Raw genomic sequence first — 15000 nt, 5'->3', positions numbered from 1 at the left:
AAGAAGATCTATGTCCATACAAAAACTGTCACATGAATATTCATAGCAGCAACATTTTTAACAGAAAAGAAGCAGAACTAACCCCAAAATAAATTACCTGAAGAATGAGTGAGTGAAGTAGGCTCTATTCCTATAATGGAACATTTAGTCATAAAAAGGAATGAAATCCTAACGCATGCTGCAACCTAGGCGAGCCTTGAAAACATCATGCTGAGTAAAAGAAGCCAGTCACAAAAGATCACGTTTTCTAGTTCCACTTCATGAAATTTCCAGAATAGACAAACCTACGGGAACACAAGTAGATCTGTGGTTGCCTCAGGGTAGGGGCTTTGGGGGAAATGGGGAGTCACTGCTAACAAGCATGGGGTTTCTTTTTAGCGGTGATGAAAATGTCCTACAATTGATTGTGGAGATGGCCACACAACACTGAAAGTACTAAAAGCCACTCCTGTGTAGGCTTAAGTGGGTAAGTGGTAGGATCTGTGGATTAGCCCTCAATAAAGCTGTTTGAGAATATATTTGCAATCACAAGAGGTCTTCCAGGTCTCAGTGACGTGGTCTAACTCACTGGCTGGCAGGTGGCAGAGCAGAGTTGCTTACCAGGTGGGACATTTCCAGAGTGAGGTTCCATGAGCCCTTGGTTCCTCCCGTTGGTGGGAGGGAGCATTCAGAGACCCCCATCCCACTGAAACCACCAACACAGAAGACAAAGCACAGAAGCGAAAATGATCACTCCCACCCTTGTTCCTCACAATCGCTCTTCACACTTTTATTGTTAATTCCCTTCACATGGCAGATACAGAGCTGTCATCTTGAAGACCAACACTGACCGGGATACGCCGCTTTTACAAAATCATCCCCCCTTCTCATTACTGGAACAGTTTTCTGACCGTCTGGGAGTGTTGAAGGGTGACCAGCACATTTGCACATGCAAACAAGGAGTGACCCCAAGGCCTCAACCAAATTTCCCAGAGTTCACCGTGGGCTGCAGGTGACTTCCCAGGTTTTGGGTTTGTGAGCTTTCCTCGCTGCTGCAAGGGGAGGCCCTCAAGAACCGAGAGGCCAGGATATGGTTCATGAGTGTTAACATTTACGGGACAGAAGCGCATCATCAGGATAAGGAACAGCCTCAGCACGTCATGCTCGTGAGGGTTAACTGTAGGAGCGGGTGGAACGATTCCAGTTTATGAAAATTTAAAGCAAACAACGGTTTTTAGCTGGGTGGGAAAAAGGAAAACTGTGATGTTGGCCAGTGACCAGCATTTTTCTGCCCATGTGAGGGTCGCATGAGACCTTTCTCCTAGACCCTTAGCAGACCCCATACTGCAGCTGATTGACTGACTTATTAAATAACACAAGTTATAAAACTTTAAAAATGGGGCATTTACAGTCAGGGACATAAATACGTGCTTTTAAAAGTGTCTACACACATATTTACAGAGTTGCAAGGTCAACCATGGTAGCCCTGAAAACAAAATCCCTTTATTGTGTGACAGATCGTGCTCATCAGAGCTCCTTCCTCTCGCTCTGGGTTTGATAGCTCACTACTGAAATCAGAGCTGAGAAAACAGCACCCAAGTGATCTCAGACATCCTCGTCTGGGGTCTGCCCCAAAGGCACAAAACCCAAGAACCTCACTGAACTGGGTCCAAACGCCAAGCTCAGCTCACCCGTTTCTCCGAGACATGAACTGTGTTCCAGAAAGCAGGAGTCAGCCCTGTCCATCTCTGGCAGGATGGCCTCCAAAATCTCTTCTTCTTCCCCCTGTGCTTTTAAATATTTCCTTTTTTTTTTCATTTCCCAATTTGTTTGTTTCCTATTGCAGCTAATTTGAGAAGCTCAGACACTAAAGGTGTTCATGGTCCCACCAAGTGTGGCAATGGAGGGCACAGGAGATCCCTCCCTTCCAGACACTGGCCCCATTCCCTGCCCTTCCCAAGGGAAGAAATAGATCTGTAAGTGAGGACAGTCTTTCTCCCAGGTGCACCTGATTTGAGGTTCTCTGCAAAGGACTCAAGAGCAATGGACTGATGAGAATTTCAAGTCTGGAAATGACTCAAGAGCCAGAAACGCAGACACCTTAGGCAGGGAGGGGGTGTTTCCATGTGCTGGGGCCAAGGGGAGTGTTCAGGCTTGGCTCCAACATGTCAATATGCTATCGATTCCCAGAGATGTTGTGGGAGAGGGAAGGTGGGGAAAGGGGGTGGTACTGAAGGGGAACTTGGCCTCCTCCTGAAGCCCTTCCTAAAGCTGACCCCTGGGTCAGACCAAAGTCCCCATAATGGCAAAAGCCAACTGAGGAAGTGAAAAGCAGGGTCAAGGAGCTCTTGAAAAATTGCATAGTAGGAGAGGCCCCACCCCAAGAGGAAAACTGAGCACGGTCCCGAGAGCTGCATCCAGGCATCATGCCGAAGGACCGCCTGGAGTCGGCCGCCTTCCTGCCACTCTGGGGTTCGGGACCCTTGTTTGAAGAGCACTCGCACACCCGCACGAGAACACACGCACATACACATGCACGCACACAGGCGCGCGCACACATGCACTCCCTTTCTCGCGCAGGCTCACACAACTGGGATAGGTCGGTACTCCCTGCAGGGCAGTCTGCCAGTCCCTTTGGCTTCACTGATTCCAGGTCACTTCAGGTGCTGAGGAGAAAAAGGAAATGAACATAATGACGGTGAGCACATATTCAGTCCCAATCCCAGGTGGTCCATGTGTTATCCCACTTAATTTTGTAATTAAACTGTGTACTGAAACATCAAGCTGAAAAGCACAGCTTGATGAATTTTCACAGTGAATACACCTGCAAAGCTGGCACCCAAATGAAAAACCAGAACGTGACAGTCACCCATCAGCCCCAAACCCATGAAACCTTTAAGGATACACGAACCCTCCTGCCCTCCAGAAGAACCACTGTCCTCACCACTAACACGGTAGACTGACTTCACCCATTTTTTTAAGTTAAATAAATAGAATGAATCAGTACATCTCCTCCTGGGTCTGGCTTTTTCCATTCAGTGTTTGTGAGAGCCACCCATTCTGCACGTGTGGTTGATGCTTGCAACCTTGTTGTTGTGTAGTGTGTTACTACAGAAATACACCACATCTAGGCTGGTTGCAGTGGCTCATGCCTGTAATCCAGGCATTTTGGGAGACCGAGATGGGCAGATCACCTGAGGTCAGGAGTTCAAGACCAGCCTGGCCAACATGGTGAAACCCCATCTCTACTAAAAATACAAAAATTAGCTGGGTATCATGGCATAAGCCTGTAATCCCAGCTACTTGGGAGGCTGAGGCAGGAGAATCACTTGAATCCAGGAGGAGGAGGTTGTAGTGAGCTGAGATCCCGCCATTGCACTCCAGCCTAGACAATTAAGAACGAAACACTGTCTCAAAGAAAAAAAAAATGCACCGCATCTATCCAGCTATTCCTCTGCTGATCCACAACTGGGAACTTCCAGTTTGGTGCCATGTGAGTCATGCTGCTAGAACATTCTTATATGTGTCTAGAAGACACATATGATGCACATATCTATGCATTGCTGCTGAGCAGACGTGCTGGGTTGTAGGATGCACACAGATGATGTATCAGCATTCTCACAGGTGTTTTCTGGTGCGTGTGGGTGTGTATCTGCTGAGTGTGTCCCCTGCAGTGGGATTGCTGGGTCCTGAGGTGCCCACATGTTCAGCATCAGTCACCACTGCCAGTTTTCCAAAGTGATTGTACTCTCCTTTAATTTCCTTTGGATGCTCACCACAACCCTCAAGGCAGGCAACACGGATCCCCATTTTATAGGAAAGAAATGGGAGACTCAGAGAAGAGAAATAACTTTTACAAGTGTGCTGATGATGAGCAGCAGAGGTGAGACTTGAACCCAGGCTAGGCTCACTCCAGCACCTGTCTGCTCTTCCAGTCGGGAAGGGATGGCTGTAGCCTCGTGCTTCCTCCGCAGAAACCACATTCACAGAGCTTAGAACAGAGCTGAGCACATGAGTGAGTCCTTAATAATGTTGATTGCAGGCAGGGCGCAGTGGCTCATGGTTGTCATCCCAACACTTTTGAGAGGCTGAGGTAAGCAGACCACCTGAGGTCAGGAGTTTGAGACCAGCCTGGCCAACATGGTGAAACTCCACCTCCACTAAAAATACAAAAATTAGCGAGGCGTGGTGGTGGGTGCCTGTAATCCCAGCTTCTCAGGAGGCTGACACAGGAGAATCGCTTGAAGCCAGGAGGCGGAGGTTGGAAACGAGATCGCACCACCGCACTCCAGCCTGGGTGACAGAGTGAGACCCTGTCTCAAAATCTATCAATCAATAATGTTCACTGCATTGGGTTGAATTGAGCTGGGCCAAGTTCAGGACACAGTTCTCTTGCCCAGTGGACCTGGACACCACTATGATTACTAAAAATAACTACTGCTAATAATGTAATATTTCTATCATAATAATACCAGTTGTTTATGGAAGGCTTACTTCATGCCAGGCACTTTTCATTCACTAACCTATGCGATCCTCCCAATAAACCCATGAGAGAGGTATTATCATTATTGCCCACTTCACAGATGCGTGAATTCAAACACAGAGGAGTAAAGTAGCCACCAAAGGTGTAGCTCCAGAAACTGTGCACTTAACCACTACCCTATGTTCATTTCAATTCCCTGAAATGTCTCGACAGGGCTGGAAAGGGCTGCTTGTGGGGGAGTGGATGTCTTCAAGAGAGGGAGTGTCCCTTCCCAGAGGATGCCTGCTTATGCAGCAGACCAGCCTGTCTGCCTGTGCCCATGAGCCAGAGCAGGGAGAAGAAAAGGAAGCAGAGACGGGGCCAGCTATGGAATGGCTGCATTCCCTTGGCCTGGTGTGGCCAGCAAGTGTGTGTTTCCCTTGGGTCACGTGGGATCCATAAAAGGAGCCATCTTGCCAGTCCCCAACCAAGAGAACAGCCCTCTGGGAGGCCACAGCAGCCTGGGCTGGGGGCTGGACCTGAGAAGGAGGGAAGCTCTCATACAAGGAAGATGAGCCGGGATGGAGGACCTCTACACAGCCCACTCCCAGGACCCCAGGAGGGAGCCCATGTCAGAAAGCCTGCCACAGAGGGCCCTCAGGTCGCTGGTCTTAGCCGAAGGAGCAGCAACAGCTGAGAGTAGGATCATAACCACGGCCAGACAGGTCGGAGGCTGTTCCTTCCCTGAGCTTCCTGCTAAACCCCAGGGTGAAGACCGCATGTGCAAAGGAAGCCTCCCTATAGCCTAAGCAATGTGGCACTTTTCTACACTTAAAAGTGAACAGCAACCTCTGGGCTTTGTCTGAGCCACAGTAAAGGGGATGCCACAGAGGCTGACAAAAGGCAGGGTCTGCCAGAAACCAGGCTCCTCTGTGTTCATTCTTGCTGTATTCATACCATCCGGGAGAGGGGTGCCAGAGCCTTGAATCTGGAATGGGCAACAGCAGGCAAAGCAGCCGAGGCCAGGGGTCCTTCGAGAAGGCCATCCTTTTCTCTGTACAAAACCCACAGGCACACATAGTTTTGCATGAAGGAGGCATGGCCCACTTAAAATCCAGCATTGGTCCTGGAAATCAGAAGACCAGAGTGCTGATGACAGTTCTGCCACGTGCCCCTCCATGTCAGTTTCCTTCCCCATAAAACGAGGGCTTTGACCTGCACACACCCTCCTGAACTAAAATACTTTGCTGTGGCATTTTCATAAGTCTGGAACTGTGTTCAGTAGTGCTGTGGACTGAACTGTGTACCCCTAGAAGCCTTATGCTGAAGACCTAGCCCCTCCATGTCATGGTATTTGAGAGGTCACAAAGAGAGGCTCACGATGAGATGAGTGGACTTCTAAGAAGAGACCCCAGGAAGCTTGCTCTCCCCCAGACCCCCACCATGTGAGGACACAGCAAGAAGGCGGCTGCCTGCAAGCCAGGAAGCAAGCCCTCTCCAGAACCTGCTATGGTGGCTCCCTGATCTGGTACTTCCAGCCCCGAGAACCATCAGGAGATAAATTTCTGTTCAATATTTAAGCCACATAATCGATGGTATTTTGTGATGGCTGCCTGAGCTAACTAAGGAAAAAGTATAAAGAAGATATTTAATTAAAAATTTTTTAAAATAATGTAAGTAGCACATGCTTGGTATAAGTACCAATTTTAAAAATGGAAAGAAAAAACTACATAGGATTTTATGGAGTAAGTTTTAGTCACTTAGTAAACTGTGAGTTTGGAAACTTCGTTGTTGGTGAGCAAACAGAGATTATAAGATGCAGAGGCAAATTACATTAGGCCTTTCTTCATTTGATTGCTTAGCTTGGGAAACTGTGTGGGGCGGGGGAGGGGGAAAGTTTTTTGTTTTTTTTTTTTAACAAAGTCTCACTCTGTGGCCAGGCTGGACTGCAGTGGCATGATCTCGGCTCACTGCAACCTCTGATTCCCAGGTTCAAGCAATTCTCCTGCCTCAGCCTCCTGAGTAGCTGGGACTACAGGAACCCACCACCATGCCAAACTAGTTTTTCTTGTATTTTTAGTAGAGACGGGGTTTCACCAGGTTGGCCAGGATGGTCTCGATCTCTTGACCTCGTGATACACCCGCCTCGGCCTCCCAAAGGGCTGGGATTACAGGTGTGAGCCACCACGCCTGTAATGTGTTTTTAAAGAAGGGGAAAAAGGCCACCACCTGGGACAGTGCCCAGCCCTGGGGCACAGCCTAAATTCATAAGGCTTAGCAAATGCTACATACATTTCATCATCGTCTTTGCCAAGCCTGCAGCAGCCAACAGAAATGTGCCAGTCTGTTTAGGAAGCCAGCCCATTGCACCTGGATCTCCCTCCAGCTCAGAGAACATCTGCTCTGGGGTGGAAGCAATTCCCGGGTGTCCATCAACACAGAAGGTTCATGCAGCAGCCTTAGCTGCAAGGAGGATGCCAGACACAAATGGTTCCCAGAGTCAGAACTGCTCATTCTGGTACAGCCTCCCATTTTCCAGAAGGCCTCAATTTTTCCATCTGTAAAATGGGAGGCTCATCTCCCAGGGCCTCCCAATTCTGTATTATCTTAGAGTCCATCTCAGTGTTGTTCCATGAGGCTCCAGCTCAGGGTCAAGTCTCTGGGTTCCCCTGTCAGGGAGCAGCTGGCCCCGGAGAGGCAGGTTCAGTTCCAGTGGCAGACAACAGAGTCTCTGGGGAAGAGTGGATTTTATTTTCACTCCACTCCCCAAGCCCCAGAGGAATAAAGCCAAGCTAGAAACTCCAACTGCTTAAGAAAGAGAGAAGTGAGGGGTTGGGGTAGGAGGGCAGGCAGAAGGAAGAAAGGGTCTTCTCTTGCTGGTATAACACAAAAGACCTCCGAGTTTCAGAATTCAGCCCATTCTTGCCTTGAACTGCCCTCTCGCTCCAAACAGCCCTGGCTTGTGTTTTAACCCCTGCCTTGTGCTAAGCAGGCATCCCCCAACTAAGTGTGTCCCAGAACCACCCAGCCATCTGCTAATGCAGGTTCCCTGGTCACAGACATCAGGATGGGCCCGTGCCATCAATACCCACCCACCAAGACAAGCAGGGCTGTGGGGGTGGTGGCAGGTCCCCTCTCTGCCATTAACCCGCCATTCCACATCTGTCCTGTGCCAAGCACTTCCATGCTGGGTATGTCTAAGGGGTGACGTGACTTCCCACAGGGATGTGAACTCGGGATTTTGTACAGGGGTTTGGCCCTGTTTGTACTATAGCCCAGTAAATGGGATTTGGGCCTTTTTGGCCATGTTGTACATTTGGAACTGGACTCTAGGGTCTGTATTTATAACAGCATCCTGGATCTGCAGATGCCTGAGGTCCCCTGGTTACGCTTTGCAATGCTGACCCTGGGGACACAATGAATGTAGTCGTGTGGCGTCACCAAAGGGGAGGGTCAAGCCTGCTCGTGGGTCCCCAGCAAAACCCAGGTCTGCTGAAAATGAAAGGCCTGGCTTCCAGGTTTCTATCGGACAGAAATCTTAGAGTGAGTCCAGGTTTCTATCGGAGAGAAATCTTAGAGTGAGTCCAGGTTTTTACCACCAGAAAACCTAGGAAGAGACTGTTTTGGTCCAGAATAAATCTGAGTTTTATACTTTATGGATTAGGACAGATTATATATCCCTCATCTGAAACGCTTGAGACTTGAAACTTTTTCGATTTTGGATTTTTTTTTTGGATTTCGGAATATTTGCATTACATACTTACCAGTTCAGCATCCCTAATCCCAAATCTGAAATCTGGAATGCTCCAATGAGCATTTCCTTCGAGTGTCGTGTCTGTACTCAAGTTTCAGATCTGGGGACATTTTAAGATTTTGGATTTTTGGATTGGGGTCACTCAACCTTGTATCATTTTTACAATCAAATACAGTGTGAGAATAGGAACGCCGCAATCTTTTCTGGGCTTAGCACCTCTGAGGCAATTGAGAACTGAGTATAATGACGATTTTTTTTTTTTTTTTTTTTGAGACAGAGTCTCACTCTGTTGCCAGGCACCAGGCTGGAGTGCAGTGGCACGATCTCAGCTCACTGCAACCTCCGCCTCCCAGGTTCAAGCAATTCTCCTTCCTCAGCCTCCCAAGTAGCTGGGACTACAGGTGCACACCACCACGCCCAAGTAATTTTTGTATTTTTTAGTAGAGATAGGGTTTCACCATGTTGGCCAGGATGGTCTCAATCTCCTAACCTCGCGATCCACCCACCTCGGCCTCCCAAAGTGCTGGGGTTACAGGTGTGAGCCACCGCGCCCGGCCTAATGACTATTTTATTATTAGCATTATTACTCCAATAACGACTTACTGAGTGCTGATTATGTGGCAGACCCTGTTCTAGGCGCTTTGCACATTTGACACTTGTAATTCTCACAATCACCCCATAAAGTAGGTACTGTTGTGGTGCCCACTGTACAAATGTGGAAACTAAGGCTCAGAAAGACTAAGTCACGTGCTTGAAGTTCGCAGCCAGGAAGTGGCTCAGCTGGGATGTGAAACAGGCGGTCCAGAGTCTGCCCTCAGCCAAGTGCCCTCCTGGAGGGAGGCCCTGCCCCGTGCCTGGTACACACAAGCAATCACGCCCACCCCCTTTCTCTCCTTCCCTCCCCACCCAAGACCCAAGCCCACGCCCCCTTGACCCCCAGACCCACCCAAACAGTGCCGGAAGCTGCTCCGTCCTGCCTCGTACCTGTCAGGGAGCAGGCAGGGTGTTTACTCTTTGAAGAATGGTCCCTGGAACTGGGCTGCAGCCGGGGCCTTGACCTTCCTACACTGCCTGGTGACGTACGGGGCGGCTGGTGGAGGGCATCGGGACGCCAAGCGGAGGCTGTAGCTGTGTAGGAAGAGGAACAACACACATTGTCACCAGGAGCCCAGCCCGGTGCCCCAGACATTGCTCAGGGGGCTTCCTTAGTGCTGGTCACCACTTCCCAGGCCCGGCCAGGACTGCACTTCCTGGACACTTTGAGGCCAGGTGCCTGGCGTCAGCCAATAGGACATGAGCTTTAACCACCAACATGCACTTCGTGTTCAATCCACCACACTGTCTCCCCTCGGAGGCGATCGCAGGAGCATGGGCGAGAGCAGTGTCCATTGGCACGGTTCTGAGACACCGTGACAGGCAGTGCCGTCTGGTGACCCCCAGTGGACATGCAGGTGAGCCGGAATGACTCTGCCTGCATCAGAACAACGGCTTTGCCCTTCTGTGATTCCATTCCCCACCTGCCTCCCTGTTCTCCCCTCCTGCCAGGCCCCCGCACCCATAAGGCAGAAAGCATCTGGGGAGGTTACTGTTGCCAAAGCAGAAACACACCTGCTGGGTTGTGGGGGATGGAGGCAGGTCTCCTCCCTGCCCTTAACCCTGCACTCCGCATGCATCCTGTGCCAAGCACTTCCCAGCTGGGTGTCTCAGGGGTGACGTGACTTCCCACAGAGATGTGAACCCAGGATTTTTTTTTTTTTTTGGCATGATTTTGCCCTATTTGTACTATATAGCCCAGTAAACGGCATTTGAGGTTTCAGACGGGCCTTTGAAAATTTATTTAAAAGACAGCTAACTCACATCATTATTCCTCTCCTTTCCTCACTTAGCTAACTTGTACTTCTCTTTCATATCCCAGCTGGGATGCTACCTCCTCCAGGAAGCCTTCCTTCTTTAACTCCTGGGTGAGGTGTTCCTCCATCAAGCCCCCAATGTGTCCCCATCCCAGCACTTGCTACACTGAATTAAAAGCCCAGAATAAGGTATCTGCCTTTCTCATGAGCTCTGAGATCCAAGGTCAGGGTCTTCGTTCATTGTTGCATCCCCAGCTTGGCACAATAAAAATTAACATCTGGCAGGGCGCAGTGGCTCCCCAGCACTCTGGGAAGCTGAGGCCGGTGGATCACATGAGGTCGGGAGTTCAAGACCAGCCTGGTCAACAGGTACAAATACAACATTTTTGTATTTTTAACATCTCTATTAAAAATACAAAAAATTAGCTGGGCGTGGTGGTGGGATCCTGTAATCCCAGTTACTTGGGAGGCCAAGGCAGGAGAATCGCTTGAACCCAGGAGGGATAGGCTGCAGTGAGCTGAGATTGTTCCACTGCACTCCATGCTCAAATAAATAAACAAATAAACATCCACTGAGTAAGGGTGATACACACAGGCTGACTGCATGTCCAGAACCGTGCTAGGCATTTTACATACACAAAGCATCTAACTCTTCACACAGCCTATCCAGGTGGATAGTGCTATTATCCCTAATTTACAGATGAGGAAACTGAGGCACAGAGAGCCTGTCACCTGTCTGCCTCTCTAGATGGAAGATTGGAAAGTGAGGTGTGGGGGGCCTCTGGACAAGGGGGTCCAGGTCAGGGACAGGCCCTGCGACAAAGATTTCACCAGCCCCAAACGCTGACAGTGCCAAAGCTGACAAGCAAACCTCAACCAACATTAAAATAAGCAAATGCATCAACAGACAAACAAATACAGAAGGTGCTGGAGAGAAGCCTTAGACAACAGAAAGAGATCTGCTGTTGTCACAAGGGAGCCTCCCGAGGGCCTGGCTCTCCGTCAAGGTCAGGGCTGCCTGTTTGATTCCTCCCCTGCTCTGTGCAGCCAGGGCCTACGGTCAGCTCGGTCTACTCGCCTGTGCAAGAGTTAAGGAGGAAACAGAGGGCCCATGCTTCATGCAAGCTGTGCTCCAGATGGGCCACCAAGGCTCAGGAGGGAGCCTCAGGGGGGCTGTCTCTGCAGCTAGTGGCCAACCCCATGCTAGCTGGCTGGTGTCCCAGGAGACCCAACCTGGGAGGAGACAGCCAGCTGGGAGGCTGCTGGGGAATAAGAAACAGAGCTGGCAAAGAGCAGGTGCCTTCCCTATAACATCACCCTCCCCAGGAAATGTCTATCTACAGAGGTAAAGCAAGACCAGCAGAAGCTTTGGAGACAGACAATCCCTGCATCATCAGTATCCAGCTTCTCCCTCTCTCTGCTATTAAATATCCAAAAGCCAGATCAATCACACAAAAGTAACACCATGACCTTCCAGCCCTCTCTAGCGAGCCTGTCTGCCTCTGCCTGCTTTGGCATCTGTTCCACCTGGGCTCCTGTGGATGCAGCAACCATAGCGTCTCCGCCAGGGGGCGCGCGTCCTCCCCAGCTCAGTGCGTCCACCTGGATGGCGCGAGGAGGTCTGGGGCAAAACCCCCAAAGGCAGAGGCCCCCTCTGCCACCGCTCATCCACTGCCTGGCCTAATGGAAGGATCACGAAGCCGACATTAACATGCCCCCCATGACTCCCAAGGACTTTCTCAGCTTTCTAAATGCTCCCAGCAGCCCAGGAGGGAGGAGGAACAAGTGCTTTTATACCCCTTTCACGGATGAGAAAACTGAGACTCAGAATGATATGGAGACTTTCCTGAGGGAGCAGAGGCCAGGCCTTTCAGCTCCTTAGGCCACAATTTTGGAGAAACACCAGGTCATTATTTGGGTGTTTCCTGTTAGTTGCTTACTCCTTCACCACCAGAAGAGGATGGCTTTGAGGGCAGGGACTGAGTCTTGCTCACAGCAGAATCCCGTGTCCCCAGGAACAGGGTCTGGCACAGGAAATGTTAGGTGGGTGGGTGGGTGGGTGGAGGCAGCCAGGAGATGTTCTGGTTTGCAAGTGGAGGAAACATGGTCACAGGACCATACCCCCTCCCCAGGCCACGCCCCAACTCAGAGACAGCAGAGCCCAGAGTCTCAGGCACAAGGACAGCCTCCAGTCACAGGGAGATACCCCAACAGCCAGCAGGTATGAGCACAGGATGCTCCCTGTGGGTCATGGTGATGGCACAGTCGGTGGCTGTGTACGTAAGTGTTACCAAGCCAGTGCCTTGCTTATCCAGAGGCCCCTTCACCTTCACAATCCAGAGAACAGCCTAAAACGTTCTAGAAAGTCTTAGTCATCCACAACCAGTGCCCACTGGTAAACCCTTTTTTCTTTTGAGATGGAGCCTCATTCTGTTGCTTGGGCTGGAGGGCAGTGGCACAATCTCAGCTCACTGCAATCTCCACCTCCCAGGTTCAAGCGATTCTCCTGCCGCAGCCTCCCGAGTAGCTGGGACTATAGGTGCCCACCACCACTCGGCTAATTTTTATTACTTTTAGTAGAGACGGGGTTTCGCCATGTTGGCCAGGCTGGCCTCAAACTCCTGACCTCAGATGATCCACCCATCTCGGCCTCCCAAAGTGCTGGGTTTACAGGCATGAGCCGCCACACCCAGCCCCAGATCTGTAAACTCTGAGTGAAGTTCACTGCATGCAGGCACTAAGATTCGTGCCTGAGCCTGCAGCCCGTCCCTAAGGAGCACAAAGTCACAGGGAGCTCAAGCTCTCACGTTCAGTGCACGCTGCTGTCACTGTACACACAATGGCTTACAAGTCCACAGCCAAATCAGAAGCAGCAAAATGAATAGAAGAGGAAGAAAAGAGCCCTTAGACTGAAGCAAATACAGGCTGTAGCAGACATCAGACACTTCCCTGGAAGTGGGAAAGGAGGGCAAGTTCACGGACAGGAAATAGTATGCGCCCAGCCACATATGTGCCGTGATGTTCCGGGTTCCGTGCACGCTTCATTTTGTCCTTGGTGAAACTGAGAGGCTGACAGACTTGAGAGAGGTTAACTATTAGTTATAGATGGAACACTCATGTCCCCTGTGCCCCATTCATATGCTGAAGCTCTAACCCCCGTAGGCAGAGGTGGGACCTACGGGAGGTGACTGGGTTTAATGGGGTCATGATGATGGGACATTCATGACAAGATTAATGCGTGCACCTTGTAAGAAGATGCATGTGTCCTAGAAAGGTCATGTGAGGACACGGACAGAAGGTGGCAGTCTGCGAACCAGAAAGAGCGCCCCGGCCAGAACCGAACCATGCTGGCACCCTCATCTTGAACTTCCGGCCTCCAGAACAGTGAAAAAATTAACTTCTGTCATTTAAGCCACCCAGTCCCTGGCATTTTGCTATGGCAGCCCAAATTTTGTTAAGACAGCTAACTTGCCCAAAGTCACGCTTGGTGAGATCAGGATATGAACACGGGGTCTGGACCGGAGCCGGCCATCTCTGCACATACCTCCCTCCCAACGCAACACATCCATGGCTTCGGTGTCCATGGCCAGCCTCACCCTGATGACTCACTGGCACCCACGCCCAGCCCGCATCTGGTCTTTGAACTCCATTCACGTGCCGACATGACATCTCTTGGACAACTAGGAGGCCCCTTAAATCGGGTCCTGAATTTAAATTATGACCCCACCTCATGCCTGCCACCCACCCTGTCCTGTTCTTGGTGAACAGCACTGCATTTGTGCCCTGAAAGCCAGAGACCTGGGAGTCAACAGGGTCCCTCCCTCGCCCCCTCCTGCTAGACGTCAGCTGCCACTGGCTCCATCCAGCCCGTGTTCCTTCCTCTTCTACCACTATTGGCGAGCACCTCTCGCCCGGGGTCCTGCGAGGCTTCTTCCTCACTGGACTTCTACTTCTCGCTTCTGCGCTGGCTCCCCTCCCATCTTTTTCACAGAAGTGGGACCTTCTTCCTGCAAGGCCAAATGGAGCACGACATGCCCCTGCTGCAACCTATCAGAATCCCACGGCTCCCAAATCCCACGGCTCCCAGACCGCAGCCCAAGAACCTTGATGCATCAAGTCCAGCCTGTGCTTCCCTGCCAGCCCATCTCCCCTTCAGTCCTTGTTATTCCAGCTAATCTGGGTAGAACCCATTTCCCCGTGGCCTCTAGCCCTGGCTACTCACTAAATTCACCCAGAGAGGCTTGGGCTGCACAGCAGGCCATGACGTCGGGATCTCTGGGGCAGGATTGGGCAATGGTATTTTTAAAGCTCTTTGGCGATTCCAGCATGCAGCTGGCTTGAGAACCACTGGCCCTGGAGATGCTTCTGCAGCCGGCCTCTTGAGGTAACACAGCCCTGGTCGGGTTCCCACGGCACCAGCCCCGACACAGACAGTTTCTCCTGCATCTGCGACTGTCTGATAAATGCAGGTCTCCCCAGGGGATCGTAGGGTCTCTGATGGCAGAGCTCGGTTGAGTTTTGCTCATTGTATTCTTAGTACTTAGTTGTGAGTAAGTGAATAATAGACCCTCGACATTTAAGGAAGGAAGAAATGAGAGAGTCAAGACTCCATGATCTTCCCACTGCGCACGTGTTCTCACGCCAAGAAATCTGCACCCATTTAGTGCAGGGAAGGGAAAATGACTTACTATGCTCCCAAAGATGTTTCTCTGTAAAATCCCAGCAAAATGAATGAGATGCGTAGTCCTAAATCCCAGACATCAAGAAAGGGCTGGCACGTTCAGCATCAACTGTTTTTAGAAAGCAGGGCAGCAGAGCATTACCTCGGTAAGATTTTCATACACAGTGGTTTAACACTTTAAACACAGTGGCAGGGCGGAGAGGAACCTGCTCCGTACCTCATACCGACTTTGCCCAGTGTCTGGCCCCTTGCAAACTGTGCTCTCCTGCCTACC

The 15000-nt window shown here is 50.7% G+C and overlaps 1 protein-coding gene across 6 annotated transcripts in view; it reads right to left on the bottom strand.

Annotated features, from left to right (window-relative positions):
- Positions 1-744: 744 nt before the first annotated feature.
- Positions 745-15000, bottom strand: part of PRDM2 (PR/SET domain 2) — a 126654-nt gene continuing 112398 nt past the window's right edge. For all 6 annotated transcript variants that reach the window (XM_035307793.3, XM_017974339.4, XM_035307799.3 and 3 more), the window contains 2 exons: positions 9180-9323; positions 745-2645 (listed from right to left, as the gene is read on the bottom strand). In XM_035307793.3, coding sequence (XP_035163684.1) covers positions 9203-9323 — 121 coding nt within the window. In that variant the 3' untranslated portion in view covers positions 745-2645; positions 9180-9202. The remainder of the gene's footprint in view (positions 2646-9179; positions 9324-15000) is intronic.

This window comes from Callithrix jacchus, chromosome 7 (assembly GCF_049354715.1).
Source record: "Callithrix jacchus isolate 240 chromosome 7, calJac240_pri, whole genome shotgun sequence".
Taxonomy (NCBI): Eukaryota; Metazoa; Chordata; class Mammalia; order Primates; family Cebidae; genus Callithrix; species Callithrix jacchus.
This window is presented reverse-complemented; position numbering and strand designations above follow the sequence as displayed.